Below are 20,161 nucleotides of genomic sequence, written 5' to 3' on the forward strand. Positions count from 1 at the left end.
CCAGGACAGGCTATTGGTGATTTTCACTCCTGGGGACTTGAAGTTCTCGAGCCTCTCGACCTCAGCACCGTTGATGTAGACAGGAGCATGTGCACTGCCCCCCTTCCTGAGGTCAATGACCAGCTCTTTTGGCTCAGTGACCAGGACTGGGGCATGGATAGAAATGGTTTAGAAGGATAATGATCAAATGGGATTAGCTTAGATAGGCATCTTGGCCGAGTTGTCCTGTTTCAGTGCTGTATAACTCCATGAATCTAAGATGCTCACCAACACCTTCTTAAGGGCAATTAGGGATGGATAATAAATGCTGGCATTGCCAGTGATGTTCAGATCAGCAAAATAAATAAATAAATAAAAGGAAAAATAAAATCTGTCAATCAGCTTCAAATCAATAGTTAATATTCCATCAGTTTCTGCAGGCAGAAGTGAAAATGTGTGCCTTGTTGTACCCCATAGTAATCCATCAATTTAATAACATGCTGCCCCTGCAACTTGGAAAATCAGGTTAGAGAAATACTGAAGAGAATAAACTGAGAAAACCAAAGAGATTTAAAGTTGGAGGAACTCAGCGAGACAGGCAGCATCTATGGTTGGAAATGGAGAGTCGACGTTTCGTGTCAAGACCGGGGGGCCAGTCCAGATGAAGGATCTCGACCCGAAATGTCGACTGTTCATTTCCAACCATAGATGCTGCCTGACCCGCTGAGTTCCTCCAGCAGATTGTTTGTTGCTCCAGATTCCAGCATCTGCAGTCTCTTGTGTCTCATCAGAATTAAAGTTCGGCTTGGTTTACACTACCATTTTGAGTATCATCTGCTGAAAGAACTGTGACTGGGGGGGTCTCCAACCTTCTAAAGCCCAGCTTGCTTCTAAGGGAGTACATGTAACTGAAACACAAGTGAAGTGAAAAGATTTGCATTTCATTCTGGTCTTCCCCATCCCTTTCAGGGTGTCCCATAGTGCTACACCAAAAGTTCTTGACTGACAAGTGCAGTAGCTGCTGTTATGTAGCAAATGCAGCAACCAATTTGTACATAGCAAGCTCCCACAAATAGCAATATGTTGTAGAACAAAGGATCTATCATGTTGGTTGTGAGATTAATATTGACCAGGACTGAGACAACTAGTTCTTCAAAATAGTGCATGGGATCTTTACATCAATACAAGAAAGCAGTTTAATAAAACAATTTATTAATCCAGTAAAACAGCAGTTTAATAATCCAATAAAACAGCAGCTCCCACGGTGTGGAATGCCTTTGTTTATGTGCTCAAGTCTCTAGAGTGAATGTTCTGGCTCAGGGACAAATTTGCTACAAACTGCGCCACACCTAACACCTACATGGTCACAGACTGCTGCTCTGAGTAATCTGGAGGCAGCTGATGCCAAATGGATGGAGATGCATTATACTGAATATTATTGGGAGCTGCTTTACATTTAAATCATTTTCATCTGCAGCATTGCTTTCATCACTAAATTCTATGTTTTTGTTTTAAACGGAGATCACTTTGAACCTTCAGAGCATTAGAGAGTGAATATTATTCATTTCAGTCTGTTGTGGATAATGACTCAGATCCTCGGTTCATGTATTTGGCTTATAATACCTGGAGTGCACGAATCAGAATCCGGTTTATTATCACTGACATATGTCGTGAAATTTGTTGTTTTACGGCAGCAGTACAGCGCAAGACAGAAAGACATAAAAATTACTATAAGTTACAAAAATAAATAAATAGTGCAAAAGGGGAATAGTGAGGTAGTGTTTATGGGTTCATGGACTGTTCAGAAATCTGATGGTGGAGGGGAAGAAACTGTTCCTGAAACGTTCAAAAGGTGATGCTATGCACTGCCACACCAGCCAATCACAGGATACATGGTCTAACATAATACTGCTTGAAATACTGTAAAAACACAAGAGCTAGGCATTGACCATCTCTGCAAGAGTAACACTGGATAACAAATTAGCCTTATAAAAATATTTTGCCACAGAAATGCTCAATGATATTGTTAACAACACATTGACCACAGTGTTACATATTTACCTTCAGTTAAATATAAACTAAATCATTGGGGAGTCCAGATGAAGGGTCTTGACCTGAAACGTTGAACGTCCATTTCCCTCCACAGATGCTGCCTGACCTGCTGAGTTCCTCCAGCAGTTTGTTTTTTGCTCCAGATTCCAGCATCTGCAGTCTCTTGTGTCTCCATTAAGGAGTTTGCTGCATTGCAAACAATATGGTTTCCAGAGTTGTCTCCCATTCACAATACACTAATTTTATAAAATACAAATCATAAAAGATGGAAAATCCCCAAAAATTGGAATTCCCATCATTGTCCCTGAACTAGTAGTTTTGTTGCTATTTTGTTGTAGCAGAGTGTTTTAAAATTATGTTTTGTGACTTTAATTGAAGAAGACAGTAAATTAATGCCACACATTATGATAAACAGCACTCTCCATTGAGTTGTTTGCACGATCTTTGTGATCAGGAGCGCCCTGGACATCAGCTATATATCAGTTGTCGAAATGATTGACGCAAAATGAAATCGCCAGATTGAAAGTGACATCTCATTTGGGTCTGGGGTGGAAGTAAGTAATAAGGCATGAAATTGTACTTTTAAAGGACTTAAAAAATATTGTGGAATGTGATATCAATTATGTCAGGAAGCTGTGATAGGCAAAGAAATTCAAGCTGCATAATCACTGGGCCAAATTTAAAGTTAATGATATTTTCAGCAGATTTATATATAATTTATTGTAGACATTAAAGTACTGAAGCAAAGTGCAGCTGGCCTCTGTAATATCCATTATCACAGCACTCTCCTCCTTTATTCTTAATTAGAAATTCTCAGGAAAAGAGAGAGTAATATTTATGTGAGAGAAACAGCCACATTTTAGTTCCATTTCCTAATGCTTCTTTCACTGAAAGAATAGCACGCAGGATTGCGGTTGGTGAGTTTAATTTTCTCTGAATTGTGTGGTATAAAATTGAGCAGGAAGGCTGTTCCCAGTGGCAGGGAAATCTAGGACCAGGGGTCACAGTCTAAGGATAAGAGGTAAGCCATCTATGAATGATTTAAGGATAAATTTCTTTTCCCAGGGAGGCGGTAACCTGCGAAATTCTCTACCACAGCAGTTGAAGACAAATCATTTTTAAACATATCAAGAATGAGTTAGATATTGTTATTGGGGCTAGAGGAATCAGGGATATGAGGAGAAAGCTGGAACAGGATACTAAATTTGGATGACCTTACTGTCTACCTGCACTACACTTTCTCTGTAACTGTAACACTTTATTCTGCATCCTGTTATTGTTTTACCTTGTACTACCTCAATGCCCAGTGTAATGAATTGATCTGTATGAACAGTATACAAGTTTTTCACATGTGATGACAGTAAACCAATTTACCAGCAAGCTGGTGAAAGAAGAGGCAAGAATCTCCATGCACCCCTGTTACATACATTTCCCATTCTTCATAAAAAATGGTAATATTTGTTGATAGGAGGAAAAAAAAACGCAGATCTTCTGAAATCCCGAGCATTATACAAAGGAGTTCTATTGCAACCCATCCAGATTTTCTGTTGAAACTCTAAGGTAGTTCCAGTCAGAATGCCCATTGTGTCAATCACAAGGAAGGCTCCACCATAAAACTGCCAATTCCCACCTTACCACTGTGAGAAATGTGCACAGAAATTGATTCTCAGAGAATAGGTGATTTTCAGTGATTCTAAACTAAAATGTGGTGAAATTGGGACAAGAAATGTTTTAGGATCCTCTCTTCTGGCAGTCCACAGGTAACGACAGACAGGGTTCTATTCCTGAGAACTGTTCATAACCCAAACAGTTTGTAAGTCAGAAACAAACAACGACAGTGTGTGGGAGAGGGTCACAGGAACAGTGGGGACGGGGGAGGGAGTAGGCGCAGGAAGAGCGGCCGCCAGCCGGCCTCACTGACTCAGTGAGTGGGTCTGCTCAGTGCAACCAGCTCTGACTCAACCCAGCCCCTGATTGTTGTGGTTTGAGTGGGGAGGGGATGGGGTGGTGTGGGGAGGGTGGGGAGAGAAGGCATGTGGAAATGCTCTGTTCCCGCCCAGCAGGAGATGCCTGTAGCCAGACAGCAGCCGACAATCTATCACCATCCATCCCTGCCCGTCTCTCAAAAACTGGTTCATGTGTACAGGGTGTCCATAAGTCAGGTGTCCGTAACCTGGGGAGGATCATTAAAGGGTAAATTCAATGAGATTATCTTCCAGCATTTGTTTTCCATTTTCACACAAACATTGTTATTTCTTTTCACGGAAGCCTTGCCTCAGTGATAGCCTTCCTGTCTCTGTCTCAGAAGGTCAAGGGACGTGTCCTGGGCAACATTCATCCAGCAACCAATTGAAGGCCGAATCCTCAGAACGACAAAATGTTGGTGGATGGTCAAACCTGCAGGATGGGGGGAACAAGAACTCATTACAGTAATTGTAGCAAGCTTTCAATGGAAACAAAGAAAAGACAATTTTTATATTGTCCAAGAAAAGAGAACCACTTAGGTACTGATCCAAATTCCAGGCAATTCTAATTCTATTGTCACAATGGCTTTATCAGCCTGCTCACAGCATGAAACTGCCGACTTTCACTCAAGGACTCGATTACTTGTATTTCTGATACATTGTTTTGCTGTGATTCCATCTGCCATGTGCTAGTGAGGCAAGGAATAGGAAGGTAGTACAATTAAATGCACGGCTAAGGAGCTGGTGCAGAGGGGAGGGATATGGAACATTGGGCTCTCTTCCAGGGCAGGTGGGACCTGTGCAAGAAGGAAGGGTTGCGCCTAAACTGGGCAACAATATCCTCAGAGGGAGATTTGCCAGTGTGACTGGGGAGGGTTTAAACTAGCATGGCCGGAGATTGGGAGCCAGGGCAGTAGGTTAGCAAGTGGAGGGATTGAGGGGAAGACAGAGGTTAGGTCAAGTAAGGCTGAAAGGAAGGATAGTCAGGGCCAGGTTAATGGAAATGGTGGGGCTGATGGGTTGAAGTGTATTTATTTCAGTGCAAGGAGTATTACAGGTAAAATAGATTGACTTAGGGCCTGGATTAGTGCTTGGAACTATGATGTTGTAGCCATCACAGGACTCAGTTGAGAGAAGAGCAGGACTGGCAGTTTAACGTCCCAAGGTTCAGATTTGGAACATTCTGCAACAGAGAAAGATGTTGAAGAGGTGGGGGAGTTGCACCGCTGATTGGGGAAGATGTCACAGCGGCACTTAGAGAGAACATCCTGGAGGATTCATCCAGTGAGGCAATATGGGTAGAGCTCAGGAATAAGAAAGGTGTAACGACTGTGATGGGGTTATACCACAGGCCTTCCAATACTCAGTGGGAGATGGAGGAACAGATAGATTATGGAAAGATTGAAAAGCAACAGAACAGTTGTAGTGGGTGACTATAATTTCCCCAATATTGACTGGGACTCCCTCAATGTCAGAGGCCTAGATGGGTCAGAATTTGTTAGGTGCATCCAAGAAGGTTTCTTGACACAGTAATCCATCCATACTAGGCCTTGAACAGACAGTCCGCAGGTTATGACAGGCTTCCATTCCTGACGACTGTTCATAACCCAAACTATTTGTAAGTCAGTAACAAATAACAACAAGTGTGTAGGAGAGGATCACAGAAACAGTGGTGACAGGACAGTGAGCAGGTACGGGAAGAGCTGCCGCCAGCCGGCCTCACTGACCCAGTGAGTGAGTCTGCCCTGCGCTCCTCCAACCAGCCCCCAATTAATGTGGCTCGGGGGGGTTGGGGGGGGGGGGTGAAGGCATGCAGAAACGCCACATTCCGTTCCCACCCAGCAGAAGATGCCCACAGTCCCGCAGCAGCCGGCAAATCCATCCCTATCCATCCTACCGGTCTTCCAAATGCTCAGTCACGTGTACAAACTGACCATAAGTCGGGTGTTCAAAACCCGGGGAGGATCTGTATTGGAAAATGAGCCTGGCCAGGTGATTGCTGTTTCAATGGGAGACCATTTTGGGAATGGTGATCATAACTCTATAAGTCTTCAGTTAGTTATGGATAAGGATAAGATTGGACCTTGGAGGTAAGTGTTAGATTGGGAGAAGGCTAATTACAATAGTATTAGGCAGGAGCTGGAGAGAGTAGATTGGGAGCAGCTGTCATGGGGTAAGCCCACATCTGACATATAGGATTCATTTAAAGATGAACTGGTCAGAATTTGGGATCAATGTGTTTCTGTGAGGAAGAAAGATGAGGATGGCAAGGTTCAGGAACCTTGGATGACCAGAGATGTTGCAAATTTAGTCAAAAAGGTAAAGGAAGCATATGTAAGGTTTAGAAAACTGAAACCAGACAGGGTCTTTGAGGAATATAAAGGAAGCAAGAGATATGGTTGCCAATTGCCTAATGCTATACTATGTTATAATCCTCCTGAGTCCTGTTTAATAGATGACCTACTTTTGGGCTATTAGGAAGTTTAAAAGCTTTATTCCCTCTGTCCAAATCATCCATCTAATCAAAGAACAGCGGGAAGCACAAGAGACTGCAGAAGCTGGAATCTGGAGCAACAAACAATCTGCTGGAGGAACTCAGCGGGTCGAGCAGCGTCTGTGAGAGGAAAGGAATTGTCAACCGTCTCCTGATGCAGTGTTTCGACCTGAAACGTCGACAATTCCTTTCTCTTCACAGATGATGCTGGATCCGCTGAGTTCCTCCAGCAGACTGCTTGTTTCTCCAGAGGAGCTGAGGATTGCCTCTTGGTCCAAATTTATCCCTCAGCCAACAACATGCCGATTGCGCAAAGAACTATCTGCCCATTATTACATCGCTGTTTGTGGGAGCTTCCTCCTCTGGCGGTTGAGTCAGAGTTGATATAGCAACATCACAATTGATTACAAAACAGTAGTGAATTTGCATCTGTATATTTTCTAAATTTCACTAGGAACATCAAAGTACTTCAGGGATTTCCTATATTAGAACAATTCAAAAGGATTTTGATTGGCTACAAAGAGTCGTCCTGAGGTTGTATCTTTTCCGTATGTCCAAAAGGGCTTTGCCGCCAATGAAATAACTTCTGAAGTGTTACAAGGTAGAAAACACAGTAGGCAATTGGCACACAGCAAATTCCCACAAAGAGCACTGTGACAGAGCCTAGATAGTCTGCTGTTAGCGCTGTGGCATGTTGGCTAATGCAGGGCAGGAGCCCGCCTGTCGAAATGGGAATAGGAATACTTTACCAGAATTGATACCTACAACTGCGGTAAGGGCCCAGTGGTCGAGGTATTTTCAGTCGGATGGAAGGTCTCACCGCTGGGTACCAGAAAACTGTTACTATAAATAACTGTTACTATAAATAGGAGGGAGATTGTGTGGGGTAAATGCTGACTAGGACCCTTCAGGATCAGAATTATTATCACTGACATATGACGTGGAATTTGTTGTTTTGTGGCAATCTTACAAAGATAATTATGCAAAAAAAAGGAATAATGTGTTCATGGGTTCATGTTACACACCCTTCTGATGTTTTGTTATATATCATTACACGTTTCTCTTAGAAGTGGAATTCACCTGAAATCGGTGAGTGCAAGCCTTGCATATTTTGTTTTACATGGGCGCTGGGTGTTTTGTTTTAAAACCTCAGCGTTGGGTCGGGGCGGCAGGTGACGGAGTGTTTGTGACAGCGGGGGCAGAGACATCGTGTTGGGTGGGTGAGGGCTGGGAGCCGCTCAGCGGCGCCTGCGGACAGCCAACGGCGGGGGCGCTGCAGGCCGGCAGTCGGAGCGGCACCAGCGGACAGCCAACGGCGGGGGCGCTGCAGGCCGGGCTGCCGGCAGTCGGAGCGGAGCGGCGCCGGGCGGAAGGCATCGGCGATCGGCGGCGGCGGAGGAGGCGCCTGGCAAGCGGCGCTCGGCGGCTCTGGCTGGCGGCGGCGGTCGGTGAGTGCGAGGAGGCCCGCGGACCCCCCCTTCCCCCCCCTTCTCTCCCTCTGCCCCCCCCCCCCACCGGAACCCCCCGGGCTTCTTCTGGGCCTCGGCTCTAAGATGGCGGCCGGCGTGGACTCGATGGCCAGGCCGAAGAGGCAGCTGGCCGAGGCGGCCGAGCAGTACCGCGGGCCCTCGGAGAGCGACCGGCACTGGCACATCCGCCGCCAGTTCATCGTCCGCCACATGCGGGACTACCCGGGCAGCAGGATCGAGCAGCTGCTCGCACTCTCCATGGTGTGGACCAACCACGTCTTCCTGGGTTGTCGGTGAGTGTTAGGCCCCGGGCCTCGGCTTTTGTTACATAACCCACCCACCCCTCGCCGTGTACCTGCCGCGGGGCAGCAAGCCTCGGGCTCCTGCAAGGATCCCCAGCACGTTTGCCGGGCTTTGGATGGGCAGCGTTTCCTCCAAGTGACAGGCAGCGCCTTCGCCCTATCCTTTGGGAACCTCTCCACGCCAGGGACTGCAATACTTCTTCAAAGTCCTCCACAGTTTGGTTTTCTGTGGCGGTACCTTCAACAAGAGTGGTTCCCTCTTTATAATTATTGATCGATCGGGGAGTAAACGTTCTCCCGAAGGTGAAGTGACACCAGATACTCAGCGGGCAGGATGAGATTTACACGTGCTGTAGTACAGTAATTTTGCTCCCAGAGGTTAACGGATTTGCCACAGCTTAATGAAATGTAAGTCTAGTTCGACGATTGAATTACTGGTGTTGCTTCTGTGGAGGGTTAGGTGCTGATTTCTGGACAAAGCTTCTTAAGGATGCTGTTGGAATACCTAATATATAGTGAATAAAGCTTTTTTTCTACTGCAAGTTTGCTTCTTAAGCCCCAGATCCTGTTCCTTTCACTTAAAAGTTGTAAGGAGCTCATGAACTGACATCCCTAAGATTGAGGCTTCAGATCAACTACCTCGGCTGCTTTTCTTGGACTGAATTTCTGAGGATAGCCCTGACTAATAATTTTTGTAGTTTTACTCATTTTCCCCCTCTAATGGGAGAACAGTAATGTGCTTGTTCCCCCTCTCATTTTCCCCCTCTGACTCATAGCTCATCTTGTCTTTTGGACTCAACACCTGCTCCCTTTACTCCATTCCCACTACTGATCATCCAAGTTTCTTTATGGCTCCCATGCTTGTTGCTGTTAATTAAGATTTTCTCTCCTTAAAGGTTGTTTCCAAATCACCTCCTTCGAATCTGCTACCAATACCCTGCTCCTTTGCAAAGAATTTTTCTCGTGCACCCTTAAAAACTGTCGTAGTTCCAATCTCCTTTACTTTTCCAAATTCCTGAAAGCATTGACACCTTTAATTCGTGCCTTTCTTCCCTTGCACCCTTCATTTGAATTTCTATGTGATTGTGACAGAGGTAATTTATTCCTTGTCTTTCTTAATCTGCAGATTTTGATAAGGTTGACCAAACCATCCTCATCCATCCATTTGTTACCAAAGGATCACTTGCAATGGTTTCTCTTCATGTACAGTTACCCCTGATGTCTCCTAAGCATCTGTCCTTGGTCTCTCCCATTTTCTTATCCACTGCTTCTTGATAACATTATAAAAAATACAGCTTCAGTTTCCACAATGACTTCCACCTTGGCAACAATTGTCAAAGATCCACCACAGGAGGAAAACATTTTCCTCCAACCGGATACTGGGAACAGCGGAGCTAAGTTTTGATCCTTGGTTACAACGAACTATCCCCCTCTCTCTCAACCATCTGAAACAGAACCCAGACTCTGGATCTGACAAAAAGAGTCTTTGATCAAAGCATTAACTCTTTTACTGTTTCAACAGATGCTGTCTGACTTGCTGAGTGTTTCCAGCATTTTCTGTTTTTATTGCAGACTGTGTTATATTGATATCAAGTTTAGCACGATCACAATGATGCTTCCATTTATCATTACACAGCCCTATAACATCCTTGCCTCAAGTAGAGTGTTTCTAAACCCCTCAGCTATGCCTTTTTTTAACCTTCGCTGGGCTGTTCGGTAGATTTGTGGCTGAGACCTCTTTCACTGAGGTCATTTCAAGCTTTGCTAGCTGTGCCCTAACTTGCACCAGTCTCCATTCACCTGGCTTTGAGATAAGCAATACTTTTTATTTTAAATTCTCCTGCTTGCTTTTGAGTCCTTATGTGGCATTGCTCTCCCCTATGTCTTTATTCTCCTTCAATCCTACAGTAATTTACCTGCAATCCTCCCATTCTGGCTTCTAGATTCAGTTGTTCCACCTTTGGCAGTCATGTCTTCAGGTACCATAGCTTTAAGCTCTGGAATTCCTTTCCCAATCCTCTTCATAATTCTGTTTTCTCCTCTAGGAGAAAGCTTTAGCAAGCTCTTAGTCCTGTGTCTTGATAGTGTAGTTGTATTTCAATTTAGTGTGATGATGTTCTATGCAAAAAGCATTTTATAAATTCAGACTACTGTGAAAATGTGTCTGAGGTGGCAGTAGAGGATGGGGTTTGTTGAGAAAGCTCTGCAGGAGTGTCTGTGGGAATAGACACTACAGTTATAGATTAGATACCATAAAGTTAGAGGAATAATGAATTCTGATTAGGAATAGTACTTCAAGATCACAAGCAATGGAGGTGCTTCATAATCGGAATAAGAATTAATCGTGAGAACTTTTTTTTGTAATTTACTGTTTGATCCACAAATTCTTTCTCTGTTTGAGGTTCTCTACCAAGCCACAAAGAAATTTATGGAGGTACTTTCTGTTGACTGATGCGTTGCAAGTACACCACTCACTGATTCAGCAAAACACAGGTTGGGTGTTGTCAAATTTGTGCAGAAGTGCAGCTGAACTTCTCTAACTAAAACTATAAAGCCTACCATGGCATCAGTTTGCTGCAATTTTGTACTCATAGTGTCACTAGTTGGGTTGATTATTCCTAGTCAAATAAGAATACAGGCGACCCCTGCGTAATGGCTGTTCGGGTTATGGAAATTTGCCCTTGCAGAATTCACAGATCACTACCCAAAAATTTGAGGTACAGAATAAAATTTTCTCTCTTGGAATTTGTGTAAAACAAAAAGTAAATAAATCAACACAATTTTTTTCAACACATTTCTTGACGCATGTACATATGACACAGATTTATGTTATGGAAAATTGCGATATGGCTTGTTTTCTAGGAACGTAATCCCCAGTACCACCTGTTATTCCAGTGTCCAGGGTTTGATCTATTGTTCTGGTACTGTTAATCAGTCAAGCCAGGTTGATTGATGGCAGAGTGTCTTTTTCACTCAATCTTAATTGCATGGGATTTTAGTATCTCAGTGGTCTGTAGGCTGGGTTTCCCACCTTTGTAATTTGGTCTGTTGCTGTGGGGTCATTTAAGAACTTGCCTTGCACATTGTGGAATTTTGGAGATCACGTGCATTCACTCTTCTCATGAAAAATGGAAATTATTAGTTTTGACTACTAACAATGTCCTGAAATGCTTCACACCTATTGAACTCAGCTTTTGACATCTAAGTTTTAACATTTTGAAACTATCACAGTCCCAAAACTCTGCCTAGATTAATCCTTCAGAAATTGTTGATAGTTTATGAAAGGCTATAGTTTTTGAGGCCTCAGTAGGTAACAGCAACCATTCAACACTGTGGTGAACAGAATTACTGGTTACAGTTTGTGCATGCTTTGTCACTGTTCTGATCACGTCATGGATGAGTACTATCTTCTTTTCACAGAATCTCACTCTCCACCTCAAATAGTCAAACCATGATATGCTTGGTGTTTTGTTGGCTAAGTAAGGTAGGCAGTAAACTGGCTTTTGAGTGAATGTCAAGTCAAGTGATTCTCCTTCCAGCAGCTGATGATTCTTGAGAGAGACTGCTTATCAATATTTAGCATTGTGCTTGTTCTGACTCCTGATCCTTCAGCTTAAATATCCACAGCTGATACAAGATACATTGCAGCAATGTACCTTGCTTTTTGACACTTAAACCTGGCACCTTCACCACCTAGGGGAATAGTGTATGGAAATACCAGCAGCTCAAAGGTGACCTCATGTCACATATGTGTTTTGTTTTTGTCCATGAGTCGATTTTTGTCCATAAGTCAGAAAATACACAAAATTGCTCGATACAGTAACCATACCTCCAATGTATTGTAATGAATGATGTTTATCAGGGCCAATTAACATGAACATTTATTTATTGTCTTCCCCTGTCTAGTTACAATGGTACAGAATCAAGATGTCCCACACCTAATGGCTAGTTTTGATGGGTTTGAAGAATCAGTGGATGTTACATTATTTAATAAGAGTACGATTGCACAAGTATCAGTAGAAGTGATTGCTTGTCAGTTTCCAAAGTCACTCTTCTAAGTGGCCTCTTGCGGTGAAACTGGCAGCCTGTGAGACGATGGTGACTGATTACTGCGGGGAGGTTACATGTAAACAAGTTTTTTTTTCCAAGACTGGTTCTCGTTTGAATTTAATATTTTTTATGGGTGCTCATTTGTATGTACGGATGTCCCTAAGTCGGGCGCTTGTAATCCAGGGGAGGTCTGTACTGGTTTGATTAGGATGCATCTCACCATTCCTCCTTTGAGGTCAAAATCCTGGAGCACTGTCAGATAGGATTGTTGGACTCCAGAGCTTTAAGAAAGGAGCCCACCTTTTGAGTGTTTTTTCTGGTACCTTTTAATTTTTCATGAACACAGAAGGTAATTTGATCCAAAAATTCCTCAGAGTTGAAATTCAGACTTCTCGCTTTTAAGTACTCAAGGCCCTATTTGTAGGCAGCCTGAAGAATCATTAGCATTGGCGAGGTTCCTCTGTAATTTTCAACTTGCCAGGCTTTCCTCTTCTTGTTTAAAAAAAACATAGTTTCAGTTTCCGAAAGAGCAGGCAGGCTTGTGCCTCGACTTATTCACCGGCTTAAAGGGAGCAACACCAAAGTGCAAGTCTTGACATTATTCTTCAAAGCAATTATTGTTTTCCTTTCCTTTGGACATACAGCAGCTTTTAGAAATGTCATCTGTGCCTGTAATTAAATTGTGAACTAGATGTATTTGAAGTCCCCTTCTAAAAAGGTTCAGTGTATTTTCTATCTGTTTCTGTCCTTATTGCGGAAAGATTCTTGACGAAGCCTTTTGAATGCAACGCAGTCACCACAGTAAGTCCCAGGGTTTTTTTTTATATAGCACTACTTTTGAATGATGTTAGTCTTGGTCCAGAAAACCCTTGCACGTGATTGATAACACACTTTAACCATTAAGAATTTCATTTTCTATATAGTTATGGACCAAAGTAATGTTTAGTGCAAATTAGGAGGTGATAGTTTTATGCTTGTCCATATATGGAATATGCTGCCTGAGTAATAGATTGATTTTTGAAGAGAATTGGACAGGCTTTATGTTCAATTATGAATGGGGCTTGAATAATTCATTTTTTTTTATTGTGGTGTTTAGGGGTATTTATCATTGCAAAATGTATCTTCTGTTATATGAAACATCTTCAGCCAGATGTATTTTTTTTAGTGTCTATGGCAAATTGCAATCAAATTGAGAATGAAAATACATGCACAATCATAAGCAACATTGTCTTCACTGTTCCCCTCCCAAGTAAATTTGTCACGTCAGTGGTTAGCAGTTCTACTGGGCATTCATAAATGTGATTTATCGTTAGACACTTCCATAAAATAAAATACATGGTTGATGTTATAAAATATATCGGTAGCAATACTTTCTGGGTGTTAAAAATGTGCTTATTTTTCTGAATAGTTTATTGGGATCATGTTTTTTGATTATTAACAGTTACAACTGAAAAAGTGAAGCCCTAATTATGAATCATGTAGCTTGATATGGAGCTAAGACATAATGGCTAATCCATGTTTTTTGATTTTCAAGCTTTCATACATTTTCTGAATGTTTTTTTTAGATATGGAGCAGCATTGGTGCCCAGAGTGGTAGGATCTGGTTTAATCCATGTACTGTTCCTGCAGATATAGAACAGGGACTGTAGTGGTGAACTAGAAGTCAGAGTTGGTTGCCTTGAAATTCTCTCCGAGTTTGTGTGGGTCTCTTGCCAATTGAGTGGTATTTTAATGAGGTGGTTTGGATTTGGAACAGCATTAAGATAGATCAGTGGGATGTGAATTTGTTTTAATCTTTTATTTTAGAATCATAGGTGTACATAACAATCAAATCTTGCTCTGCACATTTGGAAATTAAAATTCACAAGACCTGTTGATTAGCATCATACATTGCCTGTAAAATAGAAACTATTTAGGATTGGGGTCTCCTGTAGATGAGAAAAAAATATGGTTGCAAGTCTATTTGTATTTTTAAAGTAAATTGTTCAATTTATCTTATTAATGAAGTCATTGACGATTAAAAATTATTAAAGAATATCTTCGGTTGAAGGGTACTATTGACTTTAGCTAATCAAGACCAACACATACCAAAACTTGTTGGAGCTTTCTTATGGATTTCATATCTTGCATATGAAAACTGAATTCCCCTGCTCTCTTAGATGACAATAGTTTTCTACTCAACCTGAAACAGATTATCTACTCTTTTGTTAGTTTGCAGTTTGTGAGACTTTGTTGTTCAAAAATTGGCTGTGTGAGTAAAATTCAAAAATAATCCATTGGTTGTTCAGAGCTTTGGTATATCATGAAGATGTAAAGGCTTTGCTTAAATGCAGTATCTTTCCTTATTATTTCTATTAAATTACAGGTGTAACTGTGTTACAACTTAAATTTCCAGTCTTATGTATTTTGCAAATTATGGACTTAGTGGTAAATGAAATGAAGAACTGAATGTGCATAGTGCTGCATTTCGTGTCATTTATGTCTAAACATTTTCAAAATGACCATATGGTACCAGTTAAATCTCCCCTCAACATCTTCTAGAACAAGAAGACGATTCCAACCCAGTCAATCTTCTGAGTTAAATTATTGCAAGTGCTTTTTTAAGCTCCTGATCTTATTTGTCTTACTGCTTTCACGGATTGATGGACATCCACTCTCAGTCCCTCTATGCTCTTGATTGTCCTACCATTTATTGTGCACTTCCATGCCCGTTTCTCTTCACTAAATGCATTACCATTGCACTTTTCCACTTTTCTTCCCACTTTTCTTCCCACTTGATCAGTTCATTGGTATTTTGTAAAATAAAATTTGTTTTCATGAAGGAATGCAGTTAACCATTATCTTGTGCATAATTTTCAGTTTATTATTAATTATTTTAGTAGTTTTACAATGTATAATTGTCACGAATGCAATGTTCAACAAGTATTGTTTATATATATGTTTACTAATAGATATAGCCCAGACCTTTTGGAAAGAGTCTTTCAAATGGCAGAAGGTATTGACATTGGTGACTTAGGATCATCTGAGATGGTTCCAGGGAGTACAACCAACAAAAGATCTAATTCTGACAATGGTAAGTAAAGAACTCTTGTCAATTTTTTGTGTGTGTACAGCTATGTTGTATTACAATATGGAACCGATAGTCCACACAGTCAGGCTGTTTATATCCTCATTGTGAGCAGTGTAGGCTAATACTATGTGCTTGTCCTTTTCCAGTATATCTCTATTTTACTTTGATCATCCTTCTAAACTATTCAACAATGTTGACACAGCCTTTATTTAAACCACTCTGAAAGTGCATTCCATAATCTTGCAGCCTTTGCTTCATTATTTAAATAATGTTTCACCCGATTTCTGTTCTAAATTTTTACATTTTTTGTATCTGTTGGATGCTAGTTCAATCTGGGGGTTATTTAACATCGTAAATTCTCCCAGGTTCCATGAAGAACAGAGCCGCAAAATGAATTGGCATCTGATCTGCAAGAACAACCTCCACCACAGAAATGCAATTCCATTAAGCCTGTGTGGTATATTTTCCAAATCACAATAACCATTGTAGTTTTGAATGAATTTGTGCCAAATTATGGGCAGTTGTGTTTCCTGGGCTCAGTTCCTTTGAGAACTGAACTGAAAGTCTAATAAATCTATGGGAAGATCACATTCCAAAATGTAAACTCTTGAATGTAATTGTTCCATCAAATGTGTGGGAGGAAAGAATAAAAGGATCTGTTGAAGTTAGGATGGGAAATGGATCAATGACCTCTTTCTGTGACTTGTATTCTGTGTATCTAATTATATATATTTAACAGGATTAGTCTTTAACAGTTATTTCTTTTTTGATTCTCATTGTTACAGTTCAGGAAATGAGAAGAAATTTACTTCACAATATTGTTTGTTTTTCTCTTGGTGCACACACTTTGTAACATAATTTTCAAGTTTAAATAATCTATCATTTTCTATAGCTTTCAATGTTCTAAGATGGTACAGTTAACTATAATTAGATGTTCTCAATGAGCAAACACAAAATAATGACATCAACAGTTCAGTATCTGTTGTGTAATAATGAACTAACTCATATTTGATTAATGTATTGAGCAGGCTTTGATTGATGTAGAATCACTCAATATTGAAGTGGTTTTGGGTCCACATCTACTGTATATAGCAATTCAGACTTCTTTAGATTCAAGTTTAAGAATATTGGAAGGGCTTATTGTGTGCTGTAGGAGCTCAAATCTAAAACTACATATGACTAGATCATTGCAATAGTAGTTGACTGAATGAAGTATGTTGTATGCAACAAATTTATTGGTGTTTAGTTTTAGCACTGTGGTCTTGGTGAGGGGAAAAAAACTTGAAATGTCATGCAGAATTGCAAAGGTATACTCTTATCATAGTTAAACAAGAAATGCTGTGGCTTGTGGAAGTATCTTGATGCATCGTAGTTCAAGTTAACATATAAAATCTACCAGTAATTTAGTTTTAAAAGTGGTTTTGAAGCAGGCTCTTGCAATATGCCTATAGAGAAATGAGTTTGGAAAGAAATCTTAGCAGGTGCCACAGCTGATGCAGCAACCACATTTTAAATTATGGGGATTTGACCTATCATTAAGTGAAAAATAAGCAAACCAACAAAAGAATAAATCTTTTGGATGCATGAATGAAGTTTTCAGACTTGATTATTTAAAAGTGAAGTCAATACGTCAAAGTGCAACATAAGCAATATTTGAAAATATTACCTAACTCACTTTGTCTGTGTCTACTCCCTTAGGTGAAAATCCAACAGCAAAGCGGAAACCTCCTTCATTCCGTCCCAGATTTCGATTTGAGCCGGTTGCATTTGTTAGTAGCAGCAGTAAGGATGAAGATGAGACAAAGAAAAAGCCAAATCAATCAGACAAGCCTCGAAGGTGGGCAGATTTAGATGAAGATGTTCTCCCGTTAAACTCTCTGATTAAAACTGAGGAGAACTCTGTGAAAACAGAATCTTCTTCCACAGATGAAAAGTCAAATAAATCTAGCAAAAGTTCAAATGGGCCACTGCCTCCTGCCTCCTCTGAGAATTCCTCAACTTTTGATTATGACTCTTTGTATAAGAGCATCTTCACAGATGCAAATGAAAACAAAAGTGAAACCAAAACCGGAAACTGCGTTAACGGGATAACCTGTTTAAGCACTTACATGTCTAAAATACAACAGAACTATTCAGCAAAATATGAGGCTTATCATTCCATTCCTTCGTCAGATCTTTATCCAACTATGAGAGGGCCGGACTTTTCTAAGACACCAGTTGGCAACAAACAGGGCTACAAGGGCCTGGGTTTCACACAGACCAAACGGTCAAAGAGTCGAAAATCTTCCAAGAAAAATGCTAGCAAATCAGTACTTCCTGAACCTCTGCAACCTTTGTCAAGCAAGTCTTCATCTGGTGGGTTTTCTCCATCTGCGGTAAAGAGCCGACAGAATTTTTTTAATATGCTCCAGATATCTGTGTCGAGGAAACTTAGTTCAATCGGAGGCTTCAGTAACCAGTTGAACCACAGCGATGTGCTAAGCAGCTGTATTCAAACCTGTAAGACAAACCCTCAGTATTTCTATGTCTCGCTGAAGGAGATACCTCCAGCTGATGTACCAAAAAACAAGAAAGTCTTGACAGATGGCTATGCTTGTGAATTGAGGTGTCAGGGTGTTTACTTATCTACTGGGTATGCTGGCAGCAAAATTGGAGCTCGAGATAGGGCCTCTGAACAAGCCTTAAAGTTGTTCCTGAAGGATGTGGTGGTTGAGGTGGTGAAGCGCAAGTGTAAAAGTAATTGCATCGATGACCTAATACTGTGTGAGAAGAACACACCTCGAAATGACATTCCTCCTGCTCTCAAAAAGCCAGATGAGAAAATACCAAGCAAAGATACAGCCAATAAAGGAAATGAAACAAATAAACAGAGTACTCGACATTCAAAGGATCTCAAAAAGAAGAACTGGATGGAATTTGTCATTTTGGAGACGGCAAAAAATGCCGTGTGCATCCTGAACAATTCAGCTCAGTTCAATAGAATGACCGTGGATTACAAGTTTCAACTGACACCCAGTCAGGTTTGGCAGTGCCGTGTTTTTATAGAAGACCATTTTATCGCTGAGGCCTACGGAACCAAAAAGCTGGTGAAGCATACAGCGGCAGAGAAGGCTTTGAACATATTGAGGCAAACGCAGCCAATTGTAAAATCAAGCAAGCCAGGAAACTCTGGTACAGCCATCTCGCGTAATGCAATTCTTGGACGTTCCGCAGAAGAAGCTCTTAAACAAAAGATCACAGAAGACAACATTGGCAATCAGCTTTTACGAAAAATGGGTTGGAAGGGGGGTGGTTTAGGAAAAGAGGGTGAGGGTATTGCAGAGCCAATCACTGTAAAAGAACAGTTTAAGAGGGAGGGCTTGGGTTTAGAAATGAGTAAGAGTGGTTCTAAATTAAACAAACGAGATATAGAGGATCTTATCAAAAATTATGCCCGTTCGGACAAACAGGAGGAGCTGACCTTTTCCAAAGAGCTGACTAATGAAGAGCGGATGCAAATCCATCAAATGGCTGCCAAATATGGTCTCAAGAGTAAATCCTATGGGAAAGGAAAGGATCGCTATTTGGTTGTAAGCAGAAAAGTACGTGTAGATGATATTATGAATCAGCTTGCACAGGAAGGACAGGTTGGACGATTTGAATTGGTAGTGCCGGGTTCTTCAAATTGATGCAGAACTCTGCCCCATTTTTCATTTTTATTTATGCGCAGTTTTCTTCAGAAGCAAGACTTTTTGCTCAGTAATCTGAATTCAGTTATTGTAAATGATTTCTCAATTGCAATAGAAATTTATTTACATCTATTATTTACAGTTTTGAAATTGTCATCAGTGAGGTAGATGTTCAAAACAAGGCATCCAAAATGAACTCTCAGTATTTCTGCATCACCTTTCTCCATGTATAAAAATAACTGTCTGTTATTTACAAAATATGGTAATAAACTGCCACTGTTGAAATTACTAGTGAACTAACAACTGTTTCGATGTGGTTCATCTTAATTAAAATGAGTGGGTGAAATCCATTAAATTTGAGAGTTAGTGTATATTGATCTTGAAAGTTAGTGTATATTTTTTAAATGCTTTTATGTGTTCTGATGGGGTCTGGTGATGTATATGTTTGTCTTTTGGTTCTCATGAGCACCTCACCACTGAATGGAAGAAATTGTAGAGACCCAAGCTTTTTTGTCCATCTTGGTCCTTAATTGCTGTGCTGTTGGACTAAGATAAAGTTGTTTGCAAGCATTTGGAACAGGAAATTTTATTTTCCTGATTTGATAGTTCTGCAGACCAATATTTGAACTCATTTAATTGTATTTTTATAACTGTCATTTAACAGCCTTTTCCCCATTTGGTATTCAATAATGTTCTTTCTCCCCTCCCCATCCACTACAGCCCAATGGAATTGGATTTGTTTGTTTCATTTCCATTATTGGTGCCCTCAATACCTTGTAGAAATTGCTCATAATTGGAGCCCAGTTGGTGAGTGTGAGTATTCTCTTTAAATGCAATGAATATTGCAGCTTACTTGGTACTATTCTCACCTAATGTATGCATCAGCTCAATTTCCAGCAATTTTATTCCCTTGGTCCAAGTTCCCTCCTTGACTTTGGATATTGCATTCAGTTTTAGTGCCTTATTGCAATCTTGAATGAGGTCAACTAACTTGGCACAGACCGGGAATGGAACATCATGTGTTTGTGGCCTCTACTGTGTAAATGCAGGATTCTGAGGTGGAATTATAATTTATTTTAAGGACTGCACAGTGTGCATTGGGATTAACAGGTT

The 20,161-nt window shown here is 40.9% G+C and overlaps 1 protein-coding gene across 3 annotated transcripts in view; it reads left to right on the forward strand.

Annotated features, from left to right (window-relative positions):
* Positions 1-19,351, forward strand: part of nkrf (NFKB repressing factor) — a 29,422-nt gene extending 10,071 nt beyond the window's left edge. The window contains exons 1-3 of one of the 3 annotated variants that reach the window (XM_052022381.1): positions 7,822-7,937; positions 15,262-15,383; positions 17,079-19,351. In XM_052022381.1, coding sequence (XP_051878341.1) covers positions 15,296-15,383; positions 17,079-19,048 — 2,058 coding nt within the window. In that variant the 5' untranslated portion in view covers positions 7,822-7,937; positions 15,262-15,295 and the 3' untranslated portion in view covers positions 19,049-19,351. Of the gene's footprint in view, positions 1-7,821; positions 8,252-15,261; positions 15,384-17,078 lie in introns of those variants that run through there. The other 2 variants (XM_052022379.1, XM_052022380.1) reach the window with 2 other exon arrangements.
* Positions 19,352-20,161: the final 810 nt, after the last annotated feature.

The sequence above is a fragment of the Pristis pectinata genome, chromosome 8 (assembly GCF_009764475.1).
Source record: "Pristis pectinata isolate sPriPec2 chromosome 8, sPriPec2.1.pri, whole genome shotgun sequence".
Lineage (NCBI taxonomy): Eukaryota > Metazoa > Chordata > Chondrichthyes > Rhinopristiformes > Pristidae > Pristis > Pristis pectinata.